The 13,216-nt window shown below is 40.7% G+C and overlaps 1 protein-coding gene and 1 pseudogene across 1 annotated transcript in view; one reads left to right on the top strand and one right to left on the bottom strand.

Moving 5' to 3' along the window:
- The first annotated feature begins 1,658 nt into the window (after window positions 1-1,658).
- On the top strand, window positions 1,659-7,729 carry LOC118323241 (annotated as a pseudogene).
- Window positions 7,730-9,090: 1,361 nt separating this feature from the next.
- ube2z (ubiquitin-conjugating enzyme E2Z) overlaps window positions 9,091-13,216 on the bottom strand; it is a 9,193-nt gene continuing 5,067 nt past the window's right edge. Inside the window, exon 4 of the mRNA XM_035654981.1 lies at window positions 9,091-12,101. Within this exon, the coding sequence (XP_035510874.1) occupies window positions 11,886-12,101 (216 nt within the window). The 3' untranslated portion in view covers window positions 9,091-11,885. The remainder of the gene's footprint in view (window positions 12,102-13,216) is intronic.

Raw genomic sequence — 13,216 nt, 5'->3', positions numbered from 1 at the left:
CTGATGAAAAGGGCATTATAAATTAAATGTGATTTATGTATTATATGTAAATAGCTCTGTAAAAAACAAAGGGCAGGAGCAGATTTATTTTTTTTTTACCTGAGAATGAGTTGTTTTATCTACAGAGGCAAGGATATCAGAGACTGAAAATACAAATAAAGTGTGTAGAGAATGGTGTATGTAGCAAAATTACTTATTTTTTCAAAAATATACTGGAAGTGTCTTAGTGTGTCGATTTGGTCAAATTTGTAAGTCAGCAGCACACACAGTGTTGTGTTTGTGATAATGCCTTTTAAATGTGACAGGCCCATGACAAATAACTCATATCATGATAAAAGAAACTAAAACTAATGCTGAGTGGTAGTGGGGAGAAGCTGGACTGAGCTGTACCTGTGGAGCCTCAATTCAGGTAGAACTACTTGATCCCTGAGTCGACAGAGAAACCTGCTCATGAGGCGCTGGTAACGCGGCGGCCCCATCACTCCACCATCTCTCCCCTTTGCATGTCCACATGTGCATAAAGTGTGCATTTCACGCTGTGTGTGTGTGTGTGTGTGTGTGTGTGTGTGTGTGTGTATAAAAAAGTGATTTCCTATTTCAATAAAGTATATATATATATAAAACAAATAAGGTAGGTAGTATGCAAGTCTGGAAAAGATTGAGACAACCATCTAGTGGACAAAGAGAAAATTTAACTTCCTCATCTGTGCTTTTTTACCTTGGAACTGTTCCCTGAGCACAGCCTCTCAGGCAACACTTCTTCCATACTGCCGCCAGCAAGATACATAATACTAATTAAATGATTAAATGAATAAAATTAAGATAGCGGATGGCTCGGTACCTGTACCTGCCCATCAAGCTGAATACGGCAGGAAAACAGCATCTGGGGACATGTTTCCTGGGAGGCTGCACTCAGGACACCAATGGCTCCAACCTAGTTTCTCAGCTTCAGACTTATCACACTCTCTCCTATAGGATTTGATTCTTTTATAAAAATATTTTATTCCAAAAGTGGTTAAATTGACAGACATTGTGACACACCCCTTGAATAAAGTGTAAAATAAAGCCAGACCGAATGGGAGATAATACACTGTAATTTCATAATGCAAGCTCTGATTGAAAATTTGGTGGGGAAGTGGGCAGGGGGTTCCTCTACATGTCTGAAAAAACAGAATGTGAATATCTTGATGCACACACAGACATTCACAGTGGGCAGAAATATACAATTTTAGGATATATGATGAATGTAATCAATTACTTTAGGGTAGCTTTGTATAGAGTACATAGACGTAAATTGTGAAGTGGTGAATCTTCCAATAACTCTGTTGGATACTGGCTGGTAATTAGTTAGTACTATCAGGCTGGGCTGCTACCAGGGTACGTTTTTAAATTTTTTTGGATTTGATGTATAAGGTGGTTATATATTTTCAAAAATTGCAATATATCGCTTTGCCTATAGTATTGCAGTATACTGAATCGTTACCCTGTATTGTGATTCTGATGAATTCTTGCCAATACACAGCCTTGTGCATAGTACTAATACTGCATGTTATAATGCTAATGAAATGAGAAACATATTTAAAAGACTGTTAGTCTGGTGCTGTGAGATGATATTCTTTTGATCATTTTGTCGTTGGAGGTAAAAACATCGGGAACCAATGATGACTTCTGTTACGGAGCTGCTTTTGGGAACATTTGATGATCTGGGAGATGAAGAGCTGAAGATCTTCAAGTGGTTTCTGCAGCAAGCTGAAATCCTGGAAGGCTTCCCTGCCATCCCAAAGAGCCATCTGGAGAAGGCTGACAGACTGGACACACTGGACCTGATAGTGCAGACCTACAATGAACAGTCTGTGGAGGTGACCAAGAGAGTGTTGACAAAGATCAACAGGAATGATCTGGTGCAGAGTTTGTCCAACATAAGCTCAGGACCCAAATGTAAGTCATCAAACCTGCAATGTGACACAAAATATAGTCCTGGCTTGAATAAAATTAAAGTCTTGGGTCTTGTTCTTTCTTTTCTTTTCTCTCAGTAATTGTGCATGGTGTTGGGGAAACGTCAAAGAGCAGGGAAGCATCTTCCACTTTTCTTTCTTGCCCCAGCAGCAGTCAGAATGAAGGTAAAGGTCCTCTCATTTTCTCTCTATGGCTATTATCTATGTAATCATCTATTTAATCATCAATCCACCCTGGAAACATAATTAAATAATTGTAGCTGTTCCGTGGCAACATTTGACCACTGTAGTTTGTGGTTATTGATACTTAATTTGTTCTGCACAGATTTGGTGAAGCCAGAACCTGGCTGTCCAGAACTGATTGCATTACACCAGTGCACACTCCAGTCACACCTCCAGAACAGGTTTATGTGTGCTCAAGAGGGATGGACAGAAAGGACAGATAAAAAACACCTAGATGACGTCTACATAGAGCTCTTCATCACGTATAGGAGCATTGTAACCATTAACAGGCAGCATGAGGTCAGGCAGGTTGAGATGGCATTTAGAGAACCAGGGGGAACAGAGCAACCAGTCCAACCCAGTGATATCTTCAAACACCCCTCTGGAGAAAACACACCTGTAAGAACAGTCCTGACCAATGGGATTGCAGGAATCGGCAAAACGTTCCTTGTACACAAGTTCATCCTGGACTGGTCTGAAGGAAGAGCCAATCAAGATGTGCATCTCATATTTCCCTTCACCTTCCGCCAGCTGAATTTACTGAAGGGGAGAAGGTTTAGTTTTGCAGAGCTCATTCACAAATGCATCAGGGAAACCAAAGACATCAAGGAGGAGGATCTTAATCACATCTTCACAAAACTACAGGCTTCGGGAAATACCAACTATAACAAAAGTAAATTTAAACTTCTGTTTGTGCTTGATGGGCTGGACGAGAGCCGCCTTCACCTCGACTTCACTACTGATAAAAATCCCACCAGTGATGTGACACAGGCAGTTGGAGTAGAAGTCCTGCTGACAAGCCTCATCAAGGGCGAACTGCTCCCTTCTGCTCGCATCTGGATAACCACACGACGCCCATAAAATCCTTTTTACTTTGTTGACATTGTGGACAGAGGTGAGAGGGTTCACTGATCACAGAAGGAAGAGTACTTCAGGAGAGATTCAGAGATGAGGAGATTGCAACAGAATCATCTCCCACATCAAGACACACAAAGCCTCACATCATGTGCCACATCCCGGTTTTCTGCTGGATCACGTTACAGTTCTGGAGGAAATGTCTGAAACCAGTGATGCAGGAGAGCTGCCACAACCCTGCTGAGTTGTACCAGAATTCTTGATGTTTCAGATTAGACAGAAAAAGAGAAGTATAGGCACGGAGAAGAATTCAGTACATTCACTTGCTTTCGAAACTTGCTTTTCACCAACTGGAAAAGGGAAGCTGATCTTCTATGAAAAAGATTCAAGAGAGTGGGATTGATTTCAACGAGCCTCGGTGTACTGGGAGTGTTCACGCAGATCTTTAAAAAGGAGCGCCGCTGGAAGAAGGACATGTATGACTGTAAAATGTTCAGCTTTGTTCATCTGAGCATTCAGGAGTTTCTGGCTGCAGTCTACGTGGTGCAGTCACTCATTAACAAAAACAAAAATGTAATGGCGCAACAACAACTCAAGTTCCAAAGTGTGCAGATGCTCTTCAGCAAACCGTCTATGGCAGAGGTCCAAAAAATGGCTATTGACAAGGCCTTACAGAGTCCAAATGGACACCTGGACTTGTTCCTCCGCTTCCTCCTGGGTCTCTCACTGCAGACCAATCAGAATCTCCTACGAGGTCTGCTGACACAGACAGTAAGTGCCTCAGTGGCCAATCAGGAAACAGTCCAGTACATCAAGGAAAAGATCCGGGAGGATCCATCTCCAGAACGGTGCATCAACCTGTTCCACTGTCTGAATGAACTGAATGATCGTTCTCTAGTGGAGGAGATCCAACAGTCCCTGAGTTCAGGAAGTCTCTCCACAGATAAACTGTCTCCTGCTCAGTGGTCAGCTCTGGTCTTCATCTTACTGTCATCAGAAAAAGATCTGGACGTGTTTGACCTGAAGAAATACTCTGCTTCAGAGGAAGGTCTCCTCAGGCTGCTGCCGGTGGTCAAGAACTCTAATGTATTCTTGTAGGTGTATAGACATTATTATTAATATTATTATTATTATTATAACTTTATGAAATACATTTCTGTCACAGCTCCCATTACCAATGTGGGTTTTGGCTAACATTATATTTATATTATATTTATAAAATTTATATTTGTTATTAATTCTTCTTCAGCCTGAGTGGTTGTAACCTGTCAGAGAGAAGCTGTGAAGCTCTGGTCTCAGTTCTCAGCTCCCAGTCCTCCAGGCTGAGAGAGCTGGACCTGAGTAACAACAACCCACGGGATTCAGGAGTGAAGCTGCTGTATGCTGGACTTGAGAGTCCACACTGTAGACTGGAAACTCTTAGGTCAGCCTACCTCAATTTTAATAGCAATAACAAAACAGTTTTACTATATAGCAAAATATACAATATATATGTATTTGTGTGTCTGTCCTTATGGGTGCAAGGGTTTGAAGCAAAGCGTATTGTGAGCAAAATCCATTTCTGAATCCACTCAGGCTGAGTGGCTGTAAGCTGTCCTGGAGAAGCTGTGAACCTCTGGCCTCAGTGTTCAGCTCCCAGTCCTCCAGTCTGAGAGAGCTGGACCTGAGTAACAACGACCTGCAGGACTCAGGAGTGACGCTGCTCTCTGCTGGACTGATGAATCCGTGCTGTAAACTGGAAACACTCAGGTTAACGTTCATGAAATTGCAAAGTTTAACTGTGAGTTTGGAATTGTTAGAATATGTTATAAGGCATCAGGGTAGAGGAGGAATGGATATGAGGGAGCTGCTTGAAACTCTCCCACAAACCAGTATGCTGGGTGTACCATATCTGGCTCATATAGAGCATATTCTGTATGACTGAAACTGAATGAAACTGTATCTCTTTATTATAATTTAAACAGAACTTTTATTATTTTTGCCTTTTTATTTAAAATTCTTTAGGTTGAATTTGTGTAACCTATCAGAGAGGAGCTGTGAAACTCTGGCCTTGGTTCTCAGCTCACAGTCTTCCGGTCTGAAAGAGCTGGACCTGAGTAACAACGACCTGCAGGACTCAGGGGTGAAGCAGTTCTCAGCTGGATTAGAGAGTCCACACTGTGGACTGGAAACTCTCAGGTCAGGAATCCTCACTTGACTATTTAAACCATAGTTTATATGTAGTTTCATATCAGGCTTTTGTATCTGCTTTTTATCAATGTGTTTTTATATGTGTGCTTGTTGTCTCCGGTGTTGAGACCTAAAGTTAATTTTGAGGATTATTCAGCAAACTTATTCAAGAACTGCCAAAGTAACCAGATACAGTCTGATAGAAGATAGAACAATTTTTTCTCCTAAAACGTCACTGCACATACCTAAAGCTTCGGAGTAAGACACTGTCCCTCGCTCTTGCGTGTAGGTTGTCAGGCTGCATGATCACAGAGGAAGGCTGTGCTTCTTTGGCCTCAGCTATGAGGTCTAACCCTTCCCATTTGAAAGAGCTGGACCTGAGCTACAATCATCCAGGAGACTCGGGCGTGAAGATGCTCTCTGCTGCGAAGGATGATCCACAGTGGAGACTGGACACTCTCAGGTAAGTTTTCCCAGTCACAGTGATGAACTAAGATCCAATATTGTCTCATATTTAACAAGGTTATGAATGAAATTGCTTACTATGAAAACATAACTGACTATGTTTATTTCTCCAGTGTGGACCAAATCGGCATGCACTGGTTGAAGTCTGGTCTAAGGAAGTGTAAGTCTGTACACAGTCATAAGAAATCTTTTCATACTAAATGAACTGATAATGGACAGAAGTTTTGTGTGAAAGCTACCCTATGTTACAATTGGGAAGCAAGGCTCTGTTAGGGCTGTCCCTTTTTATTCAAATGAAGAACAAATTAAATATTTGATCTGTAACAGGGGTGGACTGGGAATAAACAAACAAGTATCAACAACAACTGAACATTACTAAATTTGCATTGTATTACATTTTACAATTATTTTTATTTTTCATGTTCCACAACATATTAGAATTTCTGATGAAACCAGAGTGAGGAACTGAGCTGAATACTGTCATCATGCTAACTAAACCCAGATTATATTATTCATAGGTATGTTTTCATTACCTGAAAATAAGAATCGTTGTGTTTTTGTTACTTTAGAATTAGCTGTAGTGAGTGGGCGGGTCCTCTTCTATGGAGTCCTCCATGTTGAACTGCCATGTTTCTACTGTAGCCCAGAAAGGACAAACCAAATAATGTCCGTAGATAGAGCTTTTCGTGTTTTTTTGTGGTATCATAGTTTCTCCTATGATGATGAGTGATTGGTTGAGTCAAGGGTTTCAGTTGGTTTCAATCTGCAATCTCACCACTAGATGCCACAAAACCTTACACACTGCTCCTTTAAACCAGCTTCTAAGACCCAAACTCATGTCAAATTATCAACTGACAGTATATAGTTAGTGGATAGAGCTTTCAAGTATGTGAAGTTAAACCAATGCACAAGTGTCTTAAACCTTATGTTCCATGGGTTGCAAAACAGAAGTCCAATAGTATGGAGTCTTTATTATCCTACTTTTCACTTGCTTTATTAGCTCAGTAAAAAGTTTCCTAATGAGTTTATGGTCTCAATCACTAGTTACTGCATTATTGCTGCTGGCTCCAAAAAACCAACACGGCTACACCCATAAAGTCAATATCATGATAGGTCCACACTTGATCTGAACTGATTTGTCCAAATTCAAAATTGACGGTGTAGAAGTGTAACTTGTGAACGTGTGTCTTCCACTCCAGAAGTTAAGTTCCTAAAATGCCATGCTGACCCACACTGTTGGATCAGTAAACCAGGCTAATACTGTTTTCCTTACTAACAAGCCGTGCAGAGTGGAAAATCCTTACAGCAAACCATCTGACATGTATTATGTATATGTGTATGTTATGTATATGTGTATGAACATGTACAGGCTCTAATAAATAATATAAAAAATTTTTTTATTTCAACACCAAAAATGGAAAAATCATACATAAAGATAGGACTGTTTGCTAACCTCTGTCTTTTGTTCCACATCAGATGCCTGTGAACTCACCCTGGACCCAAACACAGCAAACAGATACCTCTCTCTATCTGCAGACAACACAAAGGTGACACTGGTGAGAGAGAGTCAGACATATCCCGAGCACCCAGAGAGATTCCACGACTGGAAGCAGGTGCTGTGTACAATTGGTCTGACTGGCCGCTGTTACTGGGAGGTGGAGAGGAAAGGCTGGGTGTCTGTGGGAGTGACTTACAGAGGAATCAGAAGAAGAGGAGGGGGGCACCTCGGCGTCAGCGACACGTCTTGGAGCGTGTGCTGCTCTCGTGACCGTTACTGTGCCTTTAGCAACAACAGAATGATAGCCATATGTACCACCAGCTCTGTTTCTGACAGAGTAGCGGTGTATCTAGACTGGCCTGCCGGCACTCTGTCCTTCTACAAAGTCTGCCCTGAGACACTGATGCACCTCCACACCTTCCACTGCACATTCACTGAACCCCTCTACCCTGCATTTGGGTTTGAGTATATGATTAGGTTCGACTCCACGGTGTCTCTGTGTCAGATGGAGGAGGGGGAGTTGGCTCCTGGTGAGAAACACCTCTGCTGAAACAAGACTGTACAAGATTACACACACACACACAAAAGTCACATCTTAAGGTGTGGCTGTTAGCCTTTGTATTTTCATGTGATTTATCAATGTCTTAATGCACTGAAATGAACAGGGTTGTAACATAACTTTGAGAATAAAAAGTTGTTACGTGTCTGTAAATGATCAACAGATTAAAATATCTTTCTTATGAGCCATTTTATTTGGTATTTCTTTCTTAAATCTCACATTGTCAACCAAAGCAATTTTAGTTTTCAAATGTTGTTACACAGAATTTTAAAGATTCCTTCCATATGCATTTAGACATATACACAATGTCAATTTGAACAATAAAGTGTGTGTTTTTTGGTTCCTACTTGAGAAGTAACTGTTTAAAAATGACTCATAACTATTTAATTTATAAAGTAAAATAGTATAAAGTGATGTTAACTCAAACAGGAAGAAATAGCACAATTGTTCAAGACTATTTTTAGCGGTGGATGAATCCACATTTGGTGCTCTGTGTAAGCATTAGGGGCAGCAGGACGGTGTGAGGAAGAAGCTATATGAGGCTCTGACACACACACACACACACACAAAATACTTGTTACAGTTACAGGTAGTACGATTAATTCATTATTAAATATAGAATGACATCAGCCTTAACATGATTTAATCAGTTAAGACAAAGGTCCTACTGTAATGGCCTAAAAATAAACCTTACTTTGAGGTTGGGGAGAAAACTGACTTACATTGCTGAGTTTGGTTGAAACAAAAGAAGTCACTAAGACTCAAGTTCAAATATTTTGTTTTGGTTGTGCATCTAGAAATAAGAGAAGTAACAAAATTCAGTGTTCAATACCTGCCACAGTCCTGTGTTTCAGTGCAAATAACAACTACAAGTTATTTATTTATTTGTTAGCTATATTTCTTGTTGTAAAAACGTATTCATTTGTATATAATAAGCAATCTAAAAGAAAACAATTCTGTGGAGTGTTTACCACTACTAGCCATATGGAGCAATGTTTTTAGGAGTGGGTCCTCCTTTAAGACTTAAGCACTTCAATTTCTCTATCACTAACAGTCACATATTCACATTGCTATTTATTCACATTGATTATTCTAACTTTTTATTGGGTCTGAGTATCAGTGAAATAGTTTGATACTACACCAATACTTGTTTGATACCTTACTTTGAGAAATACCTAAGTTTTTCTACAAAAACGTATTTTTCATTTAACAAAAGAACCAAATGCATAGGCCAGACCAGATACCGCTACCAGTGACCAAAACCTTACTTAATTTGTTTATAGGGTCAGAATGAGTAAATTTAAACATTATTTCTGAAAACAAACACCACCCCCATCTGCAAGAAGAAAAAAAAAACAGTAGTCACATTTATCAGGACTGAATAACATTTTATTCTGCATTTCCAGAACTTCTGTACAATACCAACATTTTTCAAGACCTGGAAATAATCTTACTTCTGTCAGTAATCCAGGCTTTATAGAGCCACAGAAGAACCCTGCTTTAAGCACAACACAACACAACCAAACAGGGATATGATCTCTTCACTTCCACTTGAGGAAGCGTGTTGCAATCAACATTTTGGCAATCACATATATTCTGCTAGGAGCTGCTTCTCATATAACCATTCTATAACATAATAAAACAAATAAAAAGGAATGCCCTATATTTGTGATCCCATTTGAATCTTTAGCGACCTAACCCCCTGCCAATGGACCAGGGATTGACAAAACACCGACAGCAGAGGAATCAACGTGGCTGCAGAGAGCTAAAGGCAGACACTGGAGGACAATGGAAGGCAGAAAGGAAATACAATAAGCCTGACAGACCGCTTGTCTCACCATGGTGGAAAGATCCTAGAAAAGACTATAAGAAGGGGGGTATCAAGTTTAAGAGCTTGTATATGGACTTAAAGGAGCAGTTCAACATTTTGGGAAATACACTTCTTCGCTTTCTGGTAGATAGCATTTTGTGAAGATTGATACCACTCTCACATCTGTTAAATATGAAGCTACGGCCATGAGCTAGTTAGCTTAGCTCAGCACAAAGACGGGAAACAGGAGATAGCCTAGCTCAGTCCAAAGGTAACACAATCCACCCAGTAGCACCTCTAATGCTGTGTAAAGTGTAGAAACAGTTTATGGTTTTATGGGGGGTTATGTACTGAACTATTTCTTGAGGCATAACCCCCCATAAAATGCTGAATCATCTTCTTGACTTTGTAGAGATGAAACAAATATAACAAATTATATATTATATAAATATAAAATGTTAATTAGTGAGTTTCAGAAGGTGGATTTTGTTACCTTCAGATAGAAACAGGCTAGTTGTTTTCCTGTTTCCAGTCCTTAAGCTAAACTAAGCTAAGCTAAGCAAATGTATTTTGCTAAATATAAAACTCCTTATGGGACAGGTTCCGATTTATTTAACTCTATCTCAATACACAACACTCATATCCTGTAGGTACACTGGAAGAGTTACTGGTCCTCAGTATAATCACTCCTCCTCTGCATACTGGCTGTAAAGAGATCCCTTCCTAACATTTAGTGCAAAAATATATTGCAAAGTTAACCTGAAGCTTAGATGAGGCTTCAGCAGTCTGTGCTTTTGGAGTGTTTCCTTTGCTCACAAAACCAGACAAACTCTGTTCCCTTCTCTTCTTTACCTAGAGAAATCCCCTCACTGCGTTCACACTGCGAGCAAAGCCGTCAACAAGTCTGTTCATTTCCTGTGCCGTTGACGGGTGATTAACAAACTGTTAGCTGAGAATTGCTTGATAATCAGATCTCTTCACTGCCTTACTTCCCCTAGATATGTTTCCCTAACAACCCAAATCTGTTGGTATCCAGTGGTGAAAAGTGACAAATGAATATTGGTTGAGTACAGAGTTTATCTATTCTTTTTTAACAAATTCCATCAGTATTAAAAAGCCAAAGGCAGCAAAAAGGGTTTGCTGCCTTTGGTCTGGCCTCCCTGGCTTCAGACAGAACAGAACAACCGAGTTACTGGCAGTGTGAACACATGCGAACTTCCTATCGCTTTCACCTCCATCAGTTTCCCTCGAGCCCGGGTCGGTCTAGCTAAAGCGCAGGATAGTTTGATTTGTGTCTTGACCGGTTCATCACAAGAGCCATCCACCCAAAGAATGGCAGGGTTTCCAAATAAACAATACACCCTACACACTGCAAATTAGCATTAGTTTTAGCACAACAATGAGAAAACAGCATAACGAAGGGTATAAAGGTGGACGTCAATGAAACTGACATTAACGGCTTCTTGTCTGGTAAACAGATTTCAACAGCACTATTAGAACTGAAAGCTAAGCAGGACTTTTTTTGTATAATACACAGGAGTCATCATATTCAGAATCGCGAGCTGCTGATGGTTTCATGTGGCCTGGTTGAAGAGGCTGATGAGGTCCAGTCTGAAAGAGCTGTGGCTTGGTCTCACCCTGGCCAGAGGAGAAAAGGCACGTGACTTGCAAAGCCTCGCTGAATAGTCACCTTCTCAAACTACCTTCCATTGTTAAAGGTCTGTCCTTCCTTCCTCCCCTCTTGAATTTAAAGACAACAGGGACACTTTGATGATCACCTCCCACTGCTCCAGCCAACTCAGGCCATTGACCCTGACTTTCCCCAGTAACGAAGGTCCCTTCGTTTGGCCCAAACCTGCCTCTACTTCTAAGCCTGACTGGATTTCTGTTTGGGCTTGTGGGTTTTTCGTCCATTCCTACAGCGCATTTTTAAAGGTTTGAGCCATGAAACTAACCTTCTAAATCCACAAGTGACGATGGTTAATCTCAAAATCTATCAGGCATTTGGGCAGCCAACTTGAGTTTTAGAATCAAACTGACAGCATCAATATGACAGCTGCTTTGCTACAAAAGTAGCACAAATACACCTTTCCAGGCCAAATTTGCCAGCATTTGACTAATGGATGGTGTTTATTTTTCATTGTAAAGAGAGCACTACCATTTCTTCTCTCTCTGCAACGTCCGTACAACACAAGCTTGATTCCAATTCTGAACCCTGGACTCACTAAAGCCTTAAACATAGGGGTTTGCATTCTCTTCTGTGATTTTGTTCCTCCACTGCAAACAAAACAAAAAAAGGTCCCTTTGTCTTTAGTTCTTGGCCTGGCTTTGAGTCCAGCACCGTCCAGGGAGTCAGGGCTGGGAGCTGCCCTGGCTGTCGGGGTCCGTCCCAGAGGAGCTGGTGTCTGAGTCCGAATCGTCGTCATTGTGGTCGTCCTCCGCCAGGCTTTTCTCGCGTATTCGCCTGTGGGTGGCGCTGAGGCGAGCCAGTAGGCCCTGGTAGTCGAAACGGCCGCGCTTCTCGCCAAATGGGTCCTGGGTAGAGGGACCGAAAAATGAACAAGTGAGCTAAGGACAGCATGTCAGTCAGAAATGTCCTGGTCTTTGCTACGGGGGTGTAACACATGGCTACCATCTGTTTCGGTATAAGAAAAAAGATCCACATTCATTTTCTGTGCTGAATTGTTTTATACTTTACTCTTCTTTCGGTAGTTGCTCACAAAATATAGAAAATAACATTTACAACATACATCTCGACCATATACCTACCAGTTTATCTTCATCTTTTTATTAATCACTTTTTAATTTATTGGACTGTTGACAGTTCAGAAGCAGACAGAAAACATAGGGAGAGAGGGGGGTATAAGTGCAACAAAGGCCCCAGATGGAACTGAACCAGTGATGTTCTGGGTACATGGTATGTCTGGGAGGTCCAACCATGTAATCAATCAAATACTGAAATGACAGTTTTCACACCACTGCTAAAGTGCGAATGCTAACTTGCGAGTGGAGCATTCTACCTCTATTGTATGCTAGCATGCTAATTTATGCTTAAGTCAAAGTTAGCATTGATTTCAATTGTACTGTGATATTTAAAAAAATATAATTTTTGGCTTTTTTATTTGACAGGTCAAGGTAGACAGGAAGGAGAGAGAGGGGATGACGCGCAGCAAAGGGCATACATAGGAATATGTTATAACTGCACCTAATACTGAGAATCAGAAAAGTTTCAGTAGAATCAAGACCTCTACTTCTGTGTCTCTGTCTCTCTCTCTAACCCGAGACCCACTGTAGATGAAGAGCTGACACACAGCTATAAAGAAATATTCTTCATTTCAGTCCCTCTCAGCTTTACATTATCTTTACCACAGCTCAAAAAACCAAAACAAACAAAACAAAACACTATGCAACTGTTGGTGTGAGTGGAAATAAGTAGTGGCAATATGTATTACCAGGGAAAAATACAAGTCAGAATTGCATTGAGCCATAATAAATGCCCTTTCTTTAAAACTGAATGTTGTGTTTGTAATGGGAGGAAATATAAAGTTGGAGTGGAAAAAAAAGAAAGAAAAAGGAGAAAGCTGTTGAAAGTCGGGCCATTACCCTGTAATAACTGCACATGTACAACCGGTTATACACTGTTTCAAATATTTTTGCACACCATATTTCTTACTGCATACTGC

Source organism: Morone saxatilis, unplaced genomic scaffold, assembly GCF_004916995.1.
Source record: "Morone saxatilis isolate NCDOM2014 unplaced genomic scaffold, NCSU_SB_2.0 Contig14, whole genome shotgun sequence".
Lineage (NCBI taxonomy): Eukaryota > Metazoa > Chordata > Actinopteri > Moronidae > Morone > Morone saxatilis.
This window is presented reverse-complemented; position numbering and strand designations above follow the sequence as displayed.